This window comes from Pseudophryne corroboree, chromosome 9 (assembly GCF_028390025.1).
Source record: "Pseudophryne corroboree isolate aPseCor3 chromosome 9, aPseCor3.hap2, whole genome shotgun sequence".
Classification (NCBI taxonomy): domain Eukaryota; kingdom Metazoa; phylum Chordata; class Amphibia; order Anura; family Myobatrachidae; genus Pseudophryne; species Pseudophryne corroboree.
In genome coordinates, this window is record NC_086452.1 from 104,166,419 (window position 1) to 104,187,731 (window position 21,313).

The following is a 21,313-nucleotide window of genomic DNA, read 5'->3' on the forward strand; positions in this document are numbered from 1 at the left end:
GTTATTTGAACACATATGAAAAAACATCGGGCGCATTGATTAAATAACCAATTGGCACAACCTAGATGAAGAGAGAATTCCACAGTTCAAACAATGTGATGATAATTTAAACTGCTCCTATATGACAACTTGGATGTCTGGCAAACAATTACATAAAAAGCACATTGGTCATATACTTCCCAATGATAAGGAGCGCTAAAGAAATTTAAAACCAAATGTTAATTTATTAGATATCAAGATAAAAGTTATATTATTCACAAAAGAATATCTAATGAACAATAATCTCTAGTATCAATTATTAGTTGGCTGATATTATTAGCCCAAAAAGCTCACACATATGTCAGGTACTCCTTCCAAGATACAATGTTCAGTCAATTGGATGTTAATCGGTAAGTGTGGTTTAAGCCTGAAGCCGGCTATTTGGCAATTGTCCCAATTAAAGTGTGGAGGTTCTCACCCTTATTTGCCACTTGAGAGATGTTTGTCCCGAAGCCTCTAGCAGGGCTCAGTCGCTCAGCTCACCGCCGTGGAAGCATGCAGGTGTTGTTCCTTTTTGACGTGCCGACAATGTCAGTTGGAATTTAGTAGCGTTGGATAGCGGGCTGACGGACCTGGTTAGGTGTCAGTTGCAGGGACACTCGAGCTAAACCTTTACCGGGAACAGGCAGTCTCAGCAGTCGTCATCCGGTTAGCTGATCGGGGCAGAGCATCCACATCAGAAAGGGGCACGCACGGCTGTGCTTCGGCCACAGTATCAGAAACAGAGTGTGCATAGGGTGAGCTCCCTCTATGCGTTTCTCCGCTATATTCCTTAGCGGTTTCCTCAGGAGATGTATGCAGGTATCTAAGACAGATGTATATTTAAGGTCAATCCAACCAATGGGAAAAGTCCATGATTGATATAGAACACCTGTGCATATTTAGCCCAGCAGCCAATTCATTAAGACAGAGATCGCAGAGATTTTCAAAAGCATATTTGTAAGAGTTCACAAAAAAAGTATAAAACATCACATATAGATAGATTGTATAAAGCTTCAATCTAGGCATAACAATTTATAAATAAATACATACATAATTTATACATAGGTTATTGGCATCACAGAGAAATGTCAAGCTATTTCAAACACTATACTTTTTTGACTGCTATTAGTATTCCCAAATAGCCGGCTTCAGGCTTAAACCACACTTATCGATTAACATCCAATTGACTGAACATTGTATCTTGGAAGGAGTACCTGACATATGTGTGAGCTTTTTGGGCTAATAATATCAGCCAACTAATAATTGATACCAGAGATTATTGTTCATTAGATATTCTTTTGTGAATAATATAACTTTTATCTTGATATTATCTAATAAACATTTGGATTTAAATTTCTTTAGCGCTCCTTATCATTGGGAAGTATATGACCAATGTGCTTTTTATGTAAATATATATATATATATATATACATCTCTCTATGAAGTAGTCATTCGTGAGCCATTGGTGGGGCCTTAGAATAAGTAAGCTTCAATCATCTTGTTAGCCATTATTTTTTAAATTATATTTGTATTTCTCAGTAGTCATCATAATACTAAGCGGCAGGCAGATTGTAAGCTCTAATATTAATGCATGTTGCTTACCGCATGGACCATTTCACTCAATGTTCTCTTACCATTTATCTCACTTAATTTTCAATGTAATGTTCACAAAATTCACACCTTTAAGACCAACGACTATATTCAGCACATTTAATTCAGATGGAAAATAAGATTAAAAAAAAACAGGAGCAGCAGATTTGTGTCCTGGGTAATATGTTGAAGATCTGATATCATAGTAATAACCATAATTGCCAAATTGTAGATATAATGTCAGGGAGCCTTTGCTACAGTCCAGATGCATTTGAACATGTCAATATTAAGCTAGACATAACAAAACCATCAATAATTATAAAGTGTTGTTATTCACCTTCCAATAATTGCGAGGTCATGCAGAGAGCTGCATCTTACATACAGAAAAGCAGAGGTGCCAATGTTGAGTTGGGCATCGAAAAAAAATAATTCCAATTAATAAGGGTAACAACAACATGGGAGTTTGAAGATACTTTTAACCACTTTACTGGCATGGTCAGATCACACGCGACCATGCCGCCCCACTGTGTCACCCAGTTTTTGACGAGGAGATCCGTTCTGCAGATGTGCATAATATAATATATTTTTTTTTTTTTAAAACCTTTTTAAACTATATTAAAGAAAACATTAAAAAAAGAAAACTATGGGCCTAATTCTGAGTTGATCGCAGCAGCAACTTTGTTAGCAGTTGGGCAAAACCATGTGCAGTGTAGGTCGGGCAGATATAACATGTGCAGAGAGAGTTAGATTTGGGTGGGGTGTATTCAAACTGAAATCTAAATTGCAGTGTGAAAATAAAGCAGCCAGTATTTATCCTGCACAGAAACTAAATAACCCACCCAAATCTAACTCTCTCTGCACTTGTTATATCTGCCCCCCCCCCCCCCCCCTGCAGTGCACATGGTTTTGCCCAATTGCTAACAAACTTGCTGCTGCGATCAACTCAGAATTACCCCCAATATGAATGTTTTTGAAGGGAAAAGTCATCAGTTAAGTGGGTAATATTATCAGCTGAGAAGTGATCATAGGAAGCAATTCAATTGTTTTTTGGGCGCCTTGAGCCCAAAGACTGAACTCTGTGTATTTGGACGTGATCAGTGCCAAAAGAAATGGGCAATGCCGGATCACCAATTGAATATCGCCCCCTCTAAAGTGATAGGGCATGTTAAACAAATTGAATTGCCCCCATAGTATTAATGTTATAAGTAATAGTATTAGTGGCAGAAATTTCAGATGCATTTTGTGTAGGAAATGATTTTCTTTTTAAAACTTTTTATTAAATGTATAAATTGACTATATAAACGTAGACACATAATTACAAAAGTACTATGGCATACAGGTAAATATATTGTAAATGTGGGATGTCTGACTTTATAGTGATGCTGCTGCCAGGCCAAGTCATTATAAACTAATTAGACCTACAGTAGGCTATAAATGACGGTAATTAAGTGAAAAAGACTGTAACGAGCACAAAGTGCGCAAGCAAATATTACTGCAGCACCTCTCCACTGCATCAGCCAGGGTGACCTGTAAATAAGTAGGTCGGGGAGCCTGTTGGTGCACAACAAGAATGCAGATGCCCCTGAACATTCACAGAAAGAGAAAGCGCTACCTGTCTACATAGCAACCACCACTGGAGGTGAGAAATCTTTAATGTATCAATCAGATGATAAACATCTACAGTATACAGAGCCTCCATTTAAAAGAATGCTCACAAGTATAAAACCTGCGACCTCAGCCATTGGACAAGACAGGGGACCTAATTCAGACCTGATCGCAGATGTGCATCTACGATCAATTTCACAGACATGCAGGGGGATGCCCAGCACAGGGCTAGTCCCCCGCCCCCCCCGCATATCTGGCTCTGCTCCCCCCCACACACAGGTGCAAAAGCTTGATGCTTTTGTACCTGAGGAGTAGCTCCCTACCAGCGCAGCTCATGCGCGCTGGCAGGGAGCTACTCGTCACTTCCTGGGTCACAGCGGCTGCAAGTAAGGTTACGCAGCCACCGTAGCCAACCCCCTGCACGGTCCGGGCATTATGCGTTGCACGGACCACGCCCCCGAAATGGCGGCCCAATGCCGCCGGCCCGCACCCTCCCGCCCAGTGAAGGCCTCTGCCTGTAAATCAGGCAGAGTCGATCGCTGGGCAGAGAAGCCGATCGCATCTCTGGCATGCGGCACCGGCGCATGTGCAGTTCAGACCTGATCGCCCAGCAGTGATCAGGTCTGAATTAGGCCCAAGGAAAGGTTGATGGACATGGTGCGATCCACTGGAGGACACAATCTCTGAGGAGTCTGTGTATTCTGTATTGCTTCCATCAAAATACTGTACATTTAGACAACATAGGCTGGAGGTGTATTGCCAGTGTAAAGGGGTTGAAAGAGAAGATCTTCAAATGACTTTCATGATGAAATATTTAATGTGATCCTCACCAAAACTGATGACACACCTATTAGCTTTGATAGAGTGCAAAGACTGAGATGGGCATTGGGGGAAGCCCCATACACTACAGCGACATGTCTGAGCCTCATGTCACATAAGATTTCCCTTGAACTGCCCAGCAGCCTCCCAGGCGGCAGGACCGCATAAGATACATCGTATGCCGTCCTTTTGCATACGATGTATCTAATGCGATCCCAGCCATGCCTGCGGGATCCGAGATATCACGAGTGCAGCACTAACGATCTAGTGGCTCCGATCGATGCTCACGGAACCGCGCATCGGATCGAATCAGATGTGAAACAGATCCGATTTGCCACTTTTCATCCGATTTATCGGCCCGAAAGGTCGAAATCGGATGAAATCGGGCATTATCGTTGTAGTGTATGGGGCCCTTAACTCTTACCACTAAAATCTGAATGCAGAGGCTTGTCTAATATTTCTTGCAAAACATTCTACTGCTGCTGCTCCGCCAGTTCCTACATTAGATGTATGTACTTTTCAGAAACAGGTATAAAATGCTTTTAATAACATCAAAGCATGTTGTCATACTCCTGGGGACATTAAAATGTTTGAGGAGACCCACAGAGTAGTTTAACCTTCTAAATACTGCCCACTTCTTATGAAATAGGTGCAATCTTCTTACTTCCCTTAGTTTCTCCTACATATACAGTACACACAAAATTACCTTTATTCTCCTTCTATATGCAAAATCTCACTGACCCCTGACTGGATCACATAGCCCCAATGAGCACTATTTCCCTTTGCTATCTGGTGGCACCACTATGCAACAAGTGGCATATAACCGCATATGTAACACCCCGGGTTGGCAGGAGGTTGGAAAAGGTATCACAGGTGTTATGTGACAGATTTTTTCCCCCGTACAGTATCTTGTTCATTGTACCTTGCTCAGAGAGGTAGGATAGATTGATACGCAACAGTAATGTACTGACAGTAATCTCCAACAGGCTGTTTCTTTTATTGAAAAAAGAAAATGCAAAGATGGCGCTTCACTCCAAAGGTGCAGCAACCCAACAGACAGGACAGTCACCTAGGTCCCTTAATAATTTCTAAAATGTTCTCGTATTTGCTGTGGTGCGCTCCCTGGGTTAATTATCGACAGTCTTTTCTCAGTCCAATGGTAAAGGATATATGTTCGTCAACACTTGGTCACAAAGGAAAAAACACACACTTTGACAGGTGCACACACCTTGAGGAAGGCTCATATATAGAGCTGAAACGCGTTGGTGATTGATTGGAGGGACCTTCCACGACCAGAGGGGAATAAGACTAGCCGAGTACCCGCATCTGTTGACTGTTGCTGCAAATCCCGGGAAGTAACCTCTCATGCGATCTTGGGTGGGCTATTTGACACCCCACTAAATCTGGTCCGCAGGTCCGCCTAATCAATTGTTTTTATTATATTTATTGTTCCATTTTTTGCTGCTATCTGCACGAACTGTGTTTATGCCATTTGCACTATGGGAAGTTACATCCTAAGAATTAGTTCATATCTGCACTGAATTTTTTATGCAAATTTGCACATTTGTCATAATAAAAAATTGTACTTCACTATATGCAAACCTTCTCTTTACATGTTTGGGGATTCCTATATTGGTGAATTGGTGAAGTATATTTGGAGAGAAGATACATGGACCTTTTCCTTTTTTCATTTGTGACCAAGTGTTGACAAATGTATATCCTTTACCATTGGACTGAGAAAAGACGATAATTAACCCAGGGAGCGCACCACAGCAAATACGAGAACATGTTTCTTTTATTGATCCACAAAAAAACTCTTGGTTAAAGATGGTGATTAGTTAACTGGCAAAATTGGACAATCACAATAATAATGATGAGTTTAAAGAAGACAAGAAAATCACATTTGACTACAGCTCACAATACACTGGAACATTCAGGATTTCAATGGTTCAATTAATCTAATCACAGATACAGTACATGTGTATTCCAAGAAAAGAAGACAATAATGAAGACAGTGAGGATAGCGATTAAAAATATTATTTCAATGGTAATTACTACTTTTCTAACTATCCCTGATAAGAACATCCCAGTCTTCATGGGCAATTTTACGTTGGAGCTCTTAGATCCTAAGGTGCCACAGTTTTGCAATGGGGCTGTGGCTTAACTGTTTTTTTGTACAAGGGATGGGGATCCTACAGTGCCACAGTGTTTCAATGGGGGGGGGTTAACGGCACTCATACAGCAATATTAATCCTGGGTTTTATTGGCAGAAATTTCACTTTTTTTAGTATTGCAAAAAGAATGTAAATAGCAAAGGTATCTTGGGATCTCTAGCAACGCAATGTTCTCTGTAGTAATCTGTAGTAATTATGGTTGTGGCATCCGCGCCTCTGCATAGGCATGGCGGTGTCCAGTCCCTAGCTGTGACATCTCACTCCTGCTTTACTGGTTCTCTGCACTCATAGAAGCACTCCGCTGTGCTAGCTCTGCAGATCTGCTCTCCACCGCCCTACTTAACCACCCATTTGCTCTGATTCAGCTTCTCCTGCTCCGCTCCTCATAACATGTCCAGCTCCATCAGTTGCTTCTTTCCAACTCATCCTCCTTCTTCCCACAAGGCTCTGCTCTGCTTGCACTTACTCTATTTGTCCAATCGGCTCTTGCCACCTCAACAGTACAGGACACATGACCGGACTCTGGACTGTCCTTTAACCTCTGTTGTACCAGCAAACACTCCCCAGGTTGCAAACACTGTTCTTTCCATTCTTAAAGGGGTATATACAATTTTCCAGAGTGTCACACATATATTAAACTCCTCTTACCCTATAGATTGTAAGCATGCAATCTGCTTTGTCTGCAAGTTGATACTCAGTCCCGTTTTAGCCTTGGCCAGCCATTAGAGACCATATAACTGACCCTCTAATAGAGTAACAATGTTTAATTTGAGTGCACTGTCCGGAAACTGACATTATAGGAAGGGATGGGGCCCTTTGGCTGTGGAATCCACCCTGGATTTTCAACCCTGACTTTAAACATACATAAGTGTCACTTATTCTATCTCTCCATGTTTTCTGTGCAGCTATTATCTCCCCATCCTTCCCACTTCATTAGAAAGTGGATGGGATATGGGAGATCCTCTTACTTTGGCAGGGGTGTGGGGTATAACTGGGAGTCTCCCTCAACTTTTGGATGAGTAGTCAAGTTTGAGGTATCTGCATTTCCAACTTAGCTCTGTAATATTAGTTAATTGTACACTTTACTCTGCATACTCATATATACTGTATAGATATGGAACTTTAGGTGTGTACCACAGCTAACTTGTTACTATGGACCGGGAGGACTACCATGTGGTTTCTGTCCTATGGCACCTTGCCACAGTTACCACCAGGCTCTAGTTGTGTTTGTAGCCAAAGATTCTCGAATGTGTTTCCAGCACCACATTATACGTGTGTTTCAGGTATTGCCCACTATTATTTTCTTCCACCCACCACTCAATTCATATCACTTTTGTGAGTTCTTCCATGTACTACCAGAAAATCCCACACTATTCATACATCTTATAATGTGAACAGAACTAAAATATTCAAAAAAGGTCAACTACAGTATTCTGAGGTTAACGTAAGAAAAAAACAAACAGATTCTGTTTTTGCAAGGATAACATTTATCCTTTAATGAACAACAGCTATTTTGAGAACTGGTACTGGAAACTTGATATAAAAGGCTTGCAGTGTCTATTGCTTGCACAACGCTGTGGATTCTGCATATGATGATGATGAGCTGAAGGATAAGAAGGGTAGGTTGCTTCTTTTTTACAGGCAAAGCTACCCTTGCAAACATTTTTTGTGAAGGTCGGGCATACTTTATTGCTTCTTCCTAGTGCAGACTTGCTGACTTCCAAAACTACTTTTTAGTCAAGGGAGATCTTGACGTAGCTCAGGAGCCAGTCAGGGATGGCTCTCTAGATACCTCCACCTTCCATGCTAGAGCCTACCTACATGAATTTAATGTTCTCTACACACTTTACAACTGGTGGATGTTTGGATCACATTTTGCCTTCTTTTCTAGGTCACTTTCTCTCACCATAGAATTGATTATTATTTTTACACATATGATATTATACTGTAAATGTTTCAAGTTGGGTACACACTGGAGTGATATGAGCCAGAAATGTCCTTTACAATATCTTTCAGTAGGCCATGCTGTGCAGCAAACCAAATGATATTGCATGCTTTGTAATGAAGGAGGGATTATTCCGTCCTTCATTACATTGTTCTGATGTGTACCGTGGATACCATATGTCAGACTGTCGGACGCCATATCTTCTAGGTACACATTGATTCAGTGTGTACCCAGCTTTAGCTTTTGCCTCCATTAGTCAGATTTTACTGTCAGCACTTCTTCCAGTTCATATCTCCTTAACTGTGGGTTCTGAATCCAAGAGACCTTTCACGTAGACATTAAGCTATAGTGGTCAGCTTGGTAGAGCACTGGTTAGCTTGCTACCTTACAGGACTGATGTCTAGGGTTCGAATCCCACTAATGTCCATTATGTGTGGTGTTTGTACCTTCTTCCCATATTAGCATTTATTTCTGTATCCAGTTTTCTCCTACACTCCAAAAACATACAGTACCTGTAGTTTAATTGCTTTCTGAAAAAAAAAATTAAATTAAAGAATTACCCAAATATACTGTACATGTGGTAGGAATTATGTATTGTAAACTGCAGTGGGGTAGGGACTGCTATGAATGTCTAAAATATACACAAACAAAAAGATGTAGAATATGTGTAAATAAATGTTCATAAATAAAGACAAGAACTTGTTTGCCTATGCAGATAGCACAATACATCTGAATCAGTTGGTAAATGATTTAGGGCCCAGTTCAGAGGTGACTGCAGTGCCGATGATTGCGCAGCTGAGCGATTATTTGTACACACATTTATTTATTTATTAACAGTTTCTTATATAACGCAGCAAATCCCGTTGCGCTTTACAATTGGACACAACAATGATAAAACAAAACTGGATAATAAACAAACAGTCATAAAGGTAAACAGCAGGGCTGTTTCTAGCCAATTTGGCTCCCAGTGCAAGATTTAAAAATGCGCCCCCCCCCCCCCCATTGACATAAAAAAAAAATGGGCGTGGCCTCGTCTGATCTCATCATCACGGCCACCTCAGGAAAAAAAAAAGTCCCCATTTTACACATTGCGGCAGGCACGTGTCCCCATTTTACACATTGCGGCAGGCACGTGTCCCCATTTAACACATTGCGGCAGGCACGTTTCCCCATTTTACACATTGTGGCAGGCAAGAGCCCCCATTTTACACAGTACAGCAGGCAATAGTCCCCATTTTACACAATACGGCAGGCACATGCGCCCATTTTACACAGTGCGGCAGGCACGTGTCCCCATTTTACATAGTATTGCAGGCAAGTGTCCCCATTTTACACAGTATTGCAGGCAAGTGTCCCCATTTTACACAGTATTCCAGGCAAGAGTCCCCATTTTACACAATACGGCAGGCACGTGCGCCCATTTTACACATTGCGGCAGGCACGTGTCCCCATTTTACACAGTATTGCAGGCAAGAGTCCCCATTTTACACAGTATTGCAGGCAAGTGTCCCCATTTTACATAGTATTGCAGGCAAGAGTCCCCATTTTACATAGTATTGCAGGCAAGTGTCCCCATTTTACGCAGTATTGCAGGCAAGAGTCCCCATTTTACACAGTATTGCAGGCAAGTGTCCCCATTTTACATAGTATTGCAGGCAAGAGTCCCCATTTTACATAGTATTGCAGGCAAGAGTCCCCATTTTACATAGTTTTGCAGGCAAGAGTCCCCATTTTACATAGTATTGCAGGCAAGTGTCCCCATTTTACATAGTATTGCAGGCAAGTGTCCCCATTTTACATAGTATTGCAGGCAAGTGTCCCCATTTTACATAGTATTGCACACAAGAGTCCCAATTTTATCCAGTACGGCAGGCAAGTGTCAAGTGGGGGGAGAGGAAGGGAGGGAGAGAGAGACTACGTACACACAGTATGAAGTGGCTCTAGTTCCCGCTCTTCGGCCCGCGCCTCCTCCTTCCAGCTGGCTCCCCCTCCTCTTGTCATCGGTACTCCTGTTCGGGGGCGGAGTTTCGTGGAATGACGCGGTTGCGTCGTGACGTCATGACGCAACCGCGTCATTCCACGAACCTCCGCCCCCCGAACAGGAGTACTCGGGAAGGGGGAGGAGGGGGAAAAGGACCCGCAAAGTGCCGCGGTGGGCGCCCCGTGCGGTTGCACGGCTCGCCCGCTGCTAGAAACGGCATTGGTAAACGGTCATAGAGGTAGGAAGGCCCTGCTTGCAAGCTTACAATCTATAGGGAAATAGGCATTGATACTAAGGAAAGGAACTATCTATTGCATATTCGTCCACCGGATTGCAAAGGTGGGTTGCATGATATCACATCGCAGCAATGATGAACCATGGTCAGAAAGAAGGGAAAGTGAAGAAAGAGAAAATATGTGGAGGATATGTGTGGACCGTACAGTGGGGATATAATCGGAGAGGAAAGCTTATGAAGGTTGAGTGAGCGGTTCTGGAATGTGAAAACCTAGCCTGAAGAGGTGAGTTTTCAGGGAACGTTTGAAGGTTTGGAGACTAGTGGAGAGTCTTATTGTGCGTGGTAGGGCATTCCACGGAGTGGGTGCAGCCTGAAGAAAGTCCTGCAGTCGTGCATGGGAGCAAGTAATGAGTGTGGATGAGAGACGTAGTTCTTGTGAAGGGCAGAGAGGTCGGGTTGGGAGATATTTTGAGATGAGCGAAGAGATGTAATTGGTGTGGTATAGTTATTGGCCTTGTGTGTGAGTAAAAGTATTTTATATTGAATACGGTAGAATACAGGTAACCAATGGAGGGACTGACAGAGTGGATCTGCAGACGATGAACGTCTAGCAAGGAAGATTAGCCTCGCAGCTGCATTCAGAATGGATTGTAGTGGTGAGAGTCTTGTTTTGGGAAGACCAGTTAGGAGACTATTGCAATGATCAATGCAGGAGATAGATTGAATGTGGGGAACAAAGGACAGATCAGAGTCATGGATGACACCTAGGCAGCGAGCTTGAGGCGTAGGATTGATTGCTGAATTCTCAACAGTGATAGAGATATCAGGTTGGTAACTACTCTTGGCCGGTGTAAATATAAGTAACGCTGTTTTGGAAATATTAAGTTTGAGGTGGCGAGATGACATCCAAGATGAAACAGCAGAAAGGCATTCAGTGACCCTGACCAATACACATGAACCAAGGTGTGTGATGTGCACACATATACATACATCGTTGTGATTTGAGACAGCGTTTGCTAACTATGGGCTTTTCTGGGTGGAAACTGGGAGATAACGTGAAGTCATCTCAAAAAAGAGGAGGTGTCATAGGCGTGTTATGGGATTGTCATGGGCGTGTTATGGGGATATCATAGGCGTGTTATGGCAGTGTCCTGGGCATGTTATAGGAGTGTCATGGGCATGTTATGGGAGTGTCATGACATGTTATGGGCATATCATGGGCGTGTTATGGTATCATAGGCGTGTTGTGGGAGTGTCATGGGCGTGTTATGGGAGTATCATGGATATGTTGTGGGGTATCATGGGCATTTTATGGGGCGTTTTTCGGCATGCAGTTTCAATTTCTTATGCAGCAATGCAGCTAGAGTGGCCATATTTTGAGAAAGCTACAAGGGAGACTGCGCTAGACAGGGGTTGCTCAAGGAGTTGATTTTGTATCCAATGGTGGGACCGATGGTTCATCAGTGATGGAGAGATCATATCCAGCAGCGTTGTTGAGCATTTCTCAGATATGCAATGTGGTCATCACAGGGCTCGCTCAGTTTGGTTCATGGTAGTGCACAAGGGAATGTTTAAACTGGCATTTGCATATTTTCGCACTTGCAAATCTATACGAAAGCGCAGTCATTCAATATGGGTCATGTATTAAAAGAACAAGGAAGTTGGATAATGTACTCAAGAATTCAATCAATGCCGACGGATTCGCCAGGCGAATCCACATGACACTGTCGTACTTTACAGCAGCCGGATCTTGCTGAAAAGTGTTCGCTAGCCCGTAGTGTAGCAAGCAGTTTAATCGAAAAGGGGTAGGAATCGGGCTGGGCAAAGGGTGCAAACTGGGCTGCAGTTGCCGGCGTTTAAACTCCACACCAAAAGCAATTTGCCCCCTTCTCCGGCAGTCTTACAGCAGATCTAGATATAAAGCACAAACATACAGTGAACATAATCGTTGTAAATCTCTTCCCTCACACCAGACAGCTAGGCTAGGTGACCTGAGTAGAGTGAAACACACTAATTTTAGTAATAAATATGGCTGTTAGCTGTGGCCTTATGAGAGCACCAGCCACCCCATATTGTTAATAACGGGATGTTATCATGTTACCGGTGATCCTGCCGGTCAGTATACCAATGTCGGAAATCCCAACCGCTGGAAATCCCGACACCCACAGAATGGGAATAGAACCTGTGGCGTGTGTAGCGAGCCACCGAGCCCGCAAGGGTTTTTGTTGTGCTCGCCCTCCCCCCGCCGGCAATCTGGCGACCGGGATCCTGGTGTCGGTATGCTGACAGCTGGGATCCCGGCAGCTGGTCACCCGATCCCAACCCGTTAATTTCTGCCTGACTTCTACCTTTTTAACTCCCCACCCCAAAATAATGCACATCCAAAGCTGTATTAATACATTTTTACTGGGATGCCTATTCTCTCTAATTCTATTATGCGCATCTTTCTTATGCTCCCGCCTCCCATTTCCCTTCCGATGTCTCAGAGTAACTGTATAGTGCCTATTATATTATGTTTCACTATATTGGTCCGTAAATCACTCTTTTCAACATGATAATGTCTCAATATTAAATTTGATTTCACAGAATTCCCCATGTTGGAAGCTCTCCTTTTAGTTTTCTTGTCTGTACCCCTGCATTTGCTGCATCCACAGGAAAAAAATTATTTGAAACAAAAAATGCACAAAAAATAAACTAATTTAAATGTGGGTATAAGTTATAGAACTTGATTGGGTTCCAGGTTACTTGAATCTTAAGAACAGATCTGAGGTCCTGGAACCGGAATAGCTACTAGAACTGGATTGGGTAACACGATACTGTATCTAACACTGCAATGAGGAGTTTTGCACTTTGACCTGGAATAGTAAATCTTGTATCTCAAGAGTGATTTGGTGATCTAGGCCCAATCACTGAATTGGAATGATAGAACTGGATAAGAGGATAGAACCAGAAGTGGCAACTAGGTTCCAGTAGTCAATCAGCTGATGTTCTAGTTAGCATCTGCATAATACTATACATTTGTTATGGGACACAGGCACCACAGCACATAGGGTACTGGCTGAAATCCAGCAGATGTAGCAGGTGTGTGTGCTGCTTAAGCCTGTTGATACCTTAATTAATCACTTGTAATGTCTGCCGTGTCTTACAGTAGATGCTCCTGTATCCAATGTCAGGCTTTACGGCAGTGGATCTCTATCATTTTCCACCTGGATACCCTTTGGCAGACCATTGTTATTTGTACCAAAACACTTGTAATGAATAGACTTGCTGTAAGATAAAGGGCTTACTTTGCACACAATGCCTATATTCAGAGTTGTGTGAATTTTATCTACTTCAAATGCTTAAAAAACCTCAAAAAATTTGCATGGCACATGTGATCCGGTTGCATGCTTGCAAAGCCGCAGTAGCGATTTAGGTGCACGCAGGAAGAGGCAATGTATGGGACGTTACTAGGAGGTAACAGGGAGGTTGCAAAAAAGTCACATGCAGAGATAGCGCATTATTGGTGTGTTATGGGAGGGTCGTGGGTGTGACGCTGTTGCATACATAAATGCTCCACTGCTTACATAAAGGCCACACTCAGACGGGGAAACAGCACCTGCCATAGAGCTGGTCAAAGTTCTGATGGAGGGACCGATGTTTGCGTCTTTACATGCTAGATGGTAAAGTAGCGTCTATAGGCATGGCCAGGGTTGGACTGGCCCACATGGGTACCAGGGAAACCACTGGTAGGCCCCACTGCTTGAGGGCCCACTCCTTCCTCTAGGGATCAGGTTCCAGACTGTGCACTTGTATTATACATGGTAGATATGTTGCATTACACTACACTGAACTATTGTGTATTTCAAGCCTCTGTGGAGGCTGGCCACACACCCTTTGTAGGCTGGCCACACCTCTAAGTATGGTCCCCTATAACTGCATCCCCACGGTGGGCCCTTCATGCCCCAGTCCGACACAGGGCATGGCACGTAGGTACCTCAGTCCTTGTACATTCATGAGCAAAGATTTACACCAGGGATGGGATTTGTAGTAGCAATAGTGTAAAGCGGCAGATTCGACTGTAGTAAAAGACGATAAAGTGTCAGCTTCCGTGTGCTTCCATGTGTCATATTTCAAAATACGGAATACTCTGAAATACAGATTTTTTTTTTTAGTAGGACTGAGATAGTGAAACCTTTGTTTTCTGATGGCTCATTGTACACAAACTTTGTTTAATAAATAAAGTCACAAAGTTGTTAAAAATATTATATTTAATGACCTTCAGGCTGTGTGTATAAGGAGTATATGGAACATAAATGCATTCTGTGCATAGACTTGGGTCCCATCGCCATGATATCTCATTATATTATGCAATTATTCCAAAGTACAGAAAATCCGATATCCAAAATACTTCTGATCCCAAGCATTTTGGATATGGGATACTCAACCTGTATTTACCTTTATCCAACACTAATTTATAGTTAAAATTAATACAGCCCCTATCAGTAGCCCTTCTGTTAAGAAGTTCAAGCATCAACATACATATAGCAGATACAAGGAGGCACACAATGCTATTTAAAGGTTCAAACTTAGCATCTAAAATAATCATACAGCTTAATTCAAAAAGTCTCAATACAGACACATCAAAAGGGAGATATGAAGTCAGATGGAGGTCTTGATATCTTCACCAACAGGTTCTCGAATAGAGTCATCCTTAGGGAATTATCCAATGTAATGTCCATATGTAAAGATAAGTTCCTTGGGATATAAAAAAGACAATTACACCAAACAAGGAGACACCTAAAAGAAAGGCCAATGGACACTTATTAATAAATGTTTAAAATGTTTATTAAAAATAATTTCTCACACATGCCATGTTTATATATTATTTGTAATAGATGTTTAGTCAACCTACACATCTATTAGAAATACTGTATAAAGATGCATGGCACTCCAAAGTTTGTAGAAGAACACTGAGGTGTTTATCAGGCTTAAAGTATAGCCAAAGACAACAAACACAGCAAACTGTACAGTAGCTCTGACCTTTATCCTAAAACCAACAAATGGGCTATGAACACAATGTAAAAAATATAACACAAGAATTGTTCCGATACATTTCTTGAATATTACAATTGAAGAATTTAAAATTGACACTAAAACTAAAGTCCATCCCTCGTCAAATCGTGCCAAATAGCCCAGTTAAGCACACCACAGATTTTGCATCTGAAATAAACCCTAGTTACAGTATTTGTACTGAATGTATGTCTTATTTGCCTCACTAATGTAACATAAATACAATGGACATTGGGGGTCATTCCGAGTTGATCGTAGCTGTGCTAAATTTAGCACAGCTACGTTCATTCAGACTGACATGCGGGGGGACGCTCAGCACAGGGCTAGTCCGCCCCGCATGTCAGTGCCAGCCCCCCCCCCCCCCAGCAGAAGTGCAAAGGCATCGTACAGCGGCGATGCCTTTGCACTTCAAGAGTAGCTCCCGACCAGCGCAGCTTTAGCGTGCTGGCCGGGAGCCACTCGTCACTCCCCGGCCCGCAGCGGCTGCGGGTGATGTCACGCAGCCGCCGCGGCCCACCCCCCCCACCGTTTAGCCCCCTCCTGCCCAGCGACCGACTCTGCGCCGGCGCATGCACAGTTCCAACCCGAACGCTGCGCTGCGAGAAACTGCAGCGAGCGATTGGGTCGGAATGACCCAATTTTGGGCCTAATTCAGAGTTGATCTCAGCAGCAAATTTGTTAGCAGTTGGGCAAAACCATGTGCACTGCAGGGGGGGTGGGGGGGGGCAGATAATAACATGTGCAGAGAGAGTTAGATTTGGGTGGGGTGTGTTCAAACTGAAATCTAAATTGCAGTGTAAAAATAAAGCAGCCAGTATTTACTCTGCACAGAAACAATATAACCCACCCAAATCTAACTGTCTGTGCAAATGTTATATCTGCCCTCCCTGCAGTGCACATGGTTTTGCCCAACTGCTAACAAATTTGCTGCTGCGATCAACTCTGAATTACCCCCATTGATGCTGGCAATGCATATAGCTGAGATGTACTAATGCCTTCGACCTCTTCATGGATTTCAACAGGAAAATAAAAACAAAACACTTCATATTCAAGTGTTTTTCTTTTAAAGTCATAGTAGCATTTTGTATACTTAATATCCATTTCATTGTAAAGTACTGTACCTACTACCTACGTGTAAATTGATTTTTTTCTACCCTTTCATGTAATTGTCTAATTATGTGATACCTAGACAAAGGGATAAGAGCAATAACACCAGATGAAAATATGATACTTCATAAATAGAATTATGGCCCATTAAGCTTTAAAAATTATAATAGTTTATTTTTCAGACATATTGTTCACAAAGTGCAAACTGGTAAGCATTAATATATGAAAATACCTAATGCGATCCTTCAGAAAGATATCGTCACCTACACAAAATCTTTAACAGGTTTGATGCATGGACTAGATCTTTTAAGCACTCGAATAGAGAGGAAATTTAATGAACCCAAGTAATGTAATAAAACACTTATTTTTGCTGTCTGCAGTAAGCAATTAAGGGAAAATTTGAATTTAAAGGTGAGTGAGCGTTCACAAGGAAGCTAATTATATTAATAGGCTTTTTTTGTATAAAATAACGCACGCGTTTTCCTCAAACAAATTTGTTTTGTTGCTGCCTTCAGCAGTTGCTATGGTAACCACCACTGCTTTAATAAATGTTAATGGCGGGTGTTTTAACTTTCAAGGGAAGCAAATTCTGAACTATTGGTATTGTCAGTTTTTGATTACTGAAAGTAAGTAAACAGAATACATGCTCTATAAAGATGGAAACAGGTTAGATGTAATATGACTGTTGCTAATGATGATTTTCTCTCTGCTGATGCCTATGTTCTTGTGTTCCTTCACAGGGAGAGAGGGTGTGAGGGGGAGAATGAAGCATTTCGCTGCGTCCGAGAAGCATGAGGTGGCACCCGTACACCCGCTCTGACTGGGCATGGCTGGTGCTGACTTGGTTGTCTGTAATGCTCTGTTTGGCAACCGCCACAGCGACACTTTCTAGGCAACATGGCACGGCCACTTCACCTGGTCAGGCGTCACTGGATTGGTTACTTAGCAACAGGGGCCCGTTTCATGGATCCCAGCAGTATGTGGACTTTGCAGAGCGATACCAACAAGGCTATACCACCAGGTATCGAGTTCACAGGTGAGTGTTCATTCACTGCTGCTTTGATTGTGCAATGAGTTGTGTTTTTGCATATTGTGGGGGAGATGTACTAAGCCTTGGAGAGTTATACAGTGGAGAGAGATAAAGTACCAGCCAATCAGCTCCTGTCATGTTACAGGCTGTGTTTGAAAAGTTAGAAGCGGATTGGTTGGTTTTTCCTTTCTCTCCACTTTATAACTCTCCAAGGCTTAGTACATCTGCCCCTGCGTGAGAAGGTGAGTTTAAAGGTCATAACAGCCTATGGGGAAATGTATGAAACCTGACAGTTAAAAGTCTATTGGTTGCTATGGGCAACTTCTCCACTTTCTCTCTCTCAAAGGTTTGATACATCTTCCCCATAAGTCAGTGCAAAGACTATAATATGAAGAACAGCATATAAACATCAATGTTCAATCTGTGCATGGCTGCTGTAACCCATAGCAACCAATAAGATGTTTGGTTTTATTTTCTAATCTGTGCTAGAAAGATGTCAGTCACAAGGGATTTTTCAGGTCACCTCGCTTACCGCAATATCCCCGTTCCCGGCATCTGCATGTGCGCAGCCTGGTCAAGGCGATCGCATCACATTGGCTGTAAACACTTATACCTGATTGACAGGTAGAGGTGTTCGCGGGGCAGGGTCGTGACGGTCCATTGCGTGGGTGGCGCAGGGAAAACGGAGATTAATTATGGTCGCAGCCGCTGGGCAGAACCTTCTACATGCTGGGTGGCCTTGCCCTGTGATGGGCGTGCCTCAGCAGGCGATAGAAAGGATTGCACAGTCTATTTTTTAGTAGAATCTGCAATCCAACGTAAATAACCTCCACAATTTGATTTATTGCTGTTTTTCAATTTAAAAAAAAAATAGTTTCTATTTATCATGTGTGTAGGATATCCAGAAATGGAACATTTTTGGACATTCCCTGTAGACATGCGCTAGCTTTGTTTGCAGCAGTGTGATTGGGTCTAAACTGCGCATGCTCCACAATGCGCAGGCACGTCGGGCGCCGGTGACGGGGATCTTCGGACAGCGACAGCTTTAATGAAGAAAGCAATCGCACCGGCGATCGAAAGAAGATTGATAGGAAGAGGCTGTTTGTGGGTGTCAACTGACCATTTCTAGGGAGTGTCCGGAAAAACGCAGGCGTGCCCATCCGTTTGGAGGGAGGATTCCTGACATCAGCTCCTGGCCAGATCATCGCAGCGGTTGAGTAAGTCCTGAGCTGTGCAGAGACTGCACAAACTTTTGTTTGTGCAGCTCTCTGCACAAGCGATCGTACCCCTGCACAGCGATTACCCCCTCCCCCTGTAGGCGACAACTACCTGATCGCAGCACTGCAAAAAACGCCTGCGTGCGATCAGGTCTGAATCACCCCCAAAGCACGCACTGGGCAGTACCACAGTGTGTTTCGAACGGCACCTGGCTAGCCAGATCTCTGCACCGTGGTCGACTGTACAGCTTGCACACCCCTAGTTACAGCCCCAATTTCAGCGTCAGGTGTAGCTTGATATTGTTAGTAGCAAATATGAAAGTCACTTTTTTATAAATAATGTAATAAAAGCCCAATCGTATCTTAGGTTGGTTGCCTTATAAATCAAACAGGAATATACCTACCTGTAATATTCCAAAAGGAAATGACACGTAAGAAATCTGAATAATGCAGCTGCGATGCTTCTTGAGGTGATAGTGGGATGCAAGATAAACATACAAATAAACTTACAGATGTAGGCAGCCACGCTCATCTAGCCTGCAACATGCCGTATTCACAAATATTACGCGCATGTGCATCTAAGTACAGGGATACATGGGCGGCGTACTAAGCCGCAGCTCAGCGTACACACGTCTGCGCGGCGTGCTTTCCCGTACAGCCATGCCACAGGTTGGATGAGTGTGGCTTCATTTTTATGTATAGATACATTACGGTGCGATTGGGCAGTACTGAATTGCATATGACTAAGGGGGGTATTCAATTAGTGCCAAATTTTCCGACAGTTGGAAAATCTGCACTTTTTGCCCGTTTTTAGGTCGATTTTACATTTGACCCATTCAATTAAAGTGCCGATTTTTTGACTGTCGAATTACACGCCGATCCACGTGTTTTTGACAAAAACTGTCTATTTTCGACTATTTTCCGCGGATGCAGAGTTGGCTTGTTAACAAGTAGAATCCGTGTTGTCAGAAAAAGTGGCTGGGATTAAGTAGCTACTGTATGTCCGAATTTTTCAGCTAGCCAACGATCAACTCTGAATAAGGCCCTAAGGGCCAACCCAGGTCGCTGTGTGGTGTGAACGGGTTGCCAGGTGGATGCAACTTGTTTCCCGTTCACACTGTACAGACGGGCAGCGCTTGGAGATCATCTGATCTCCAAGCGCCGCCTCCGCACACATCACCGCTGACGTCACCAACCCGGCAATATGCCAGGCTGAGGACAGCAGTGTGAAAGGAGCTCAGGCAGGTCTCACCAGAGAAGCACCCCTGTACGGCTCCCGAGTGCGACCCGCCAAATGCGGTCTAAAAGGGGTATAACAAACAAAATAAAAGGATTTTTTTTTTTTACCTAAATCATAATTGTATCCAGCTAGCTTCTACCTATCCAAGAGATTTTCAACCTTGACCACAGAATCCTTAGATAAGTGGTAGAACATCAGGAAGCAATTTTCATTATATAAGCCACTCAGCGTATATGACAGGTTAACCCAGAGATTTCAAGTTTTTCTCTGGTCGGTTAAAAGAGAAATTGATTTTAATCAGTTTACAAGTGGATACATCTAAAGTAAGATTAAAGGCCTCGGATTTCTCTTGTTGTATTCTGATCCTTGACACCTTGAAAGGAGAAGTTAGTTTGGTCATATGGTAAGAGATTTAGTAACTGAAGGTAGGAAGAACTTTTTTTCCACAAAGATGCAGGTTCACTGTAACGTTAAGAGCATCAAGGCACATTTTTTTAATTGGCCAGATAAGATTGATTTTATTATAGCTGCCATGAAAAAAATTTTGTTGAGCCAATTACAATTTATTTTTTTTACTGGTCAGCTTAGTGATACTCTGCTCCCCGATGACAGTGGCCAACTGCGGTAAGAGTAGCCTTGCTGATTGTCAGACCAATTGCTATTATTTGCAGTCTTTATTGTTTTTTGCAAGCACAAATTACTATCCATTTTTTTATTTCTCAGCAAAATTTGATGTTTTCACTTTTCAGGGATATGACGACTAAACTTTGTACAGTGTACAACGTGGTCAGGGGCGGATTGGGAACAAAAAGCGTCCCTGGAAAAATTTGTACTAGTGGCCCCACATGGGCAGCACCAGAGGTGTAAGGTCTAGCCATGGGCCATGGCAGCAGCACCCTCCCCCCAAAACTTTCCAGACAGTGGGCATGCCCAGCATCAAGGGGGAAGTTAAAAATAAATAAAATTAAATATTATGAGCACATTATATGATACACCTTCAGAATTTAGGAAACTATATCATTCTTTAGAAAGATATATTTTCTTGCTTATTACACCAACCGTATCCCAATCACTATTCACTCAATCTTATATGTCAGCCAAGCAGGCAGACAGAGCATACACTAGATCATCTGCAATCACAGGCTAAGTGGCAAAGTCATTTTCATATATGCAAATTATTTTGCATCTTATTCATTATGTCTATAAAAAGGACCACATGTCCTCAAACAAAACAGGCCCCGTGGGTGCGTCGGCCCACCGGGAATCTTCCCTGTGAACCCTATGGCCAATCCGCCTC

The 21,313-nt window shown here is 42.8% G+C and overlaps 1 protein-coding gene across 4 annotated transcripts in view; it reads left to right on the forward strand.

The window, feature by feature from the left end:
* The window catches only part of BRINP2 (BMP/retinoic acid inducible neural specific 2), a 388,544-nt gene that overhangs the window by 20,030 nt on the left and 347,201 nt on the right, over nt 1-21,313 (forward strand). For 2 of the 4 annotated variants that reach the window (XM_063939715.1, XM_063939712.1), the window contains exon 2: nt 17,270-17,565. In XM_063939715.1, the coding sequence (XP_063795785.1) occupies nt 17,321-17,565 (245 nt within the window). In that variant the 5' untranslated portion in view covers nt 17,270-17,320. Of the gene's footprint in view, nt 1-7,348; nt 7,493-7,805; nt 7,829-17,269; nt 17,566-21,313 lie in introns of those variants that run through there. The other 2 variants (XM_063939713.1, XM_063939714.1) reach the window with 2 other exon arrangements.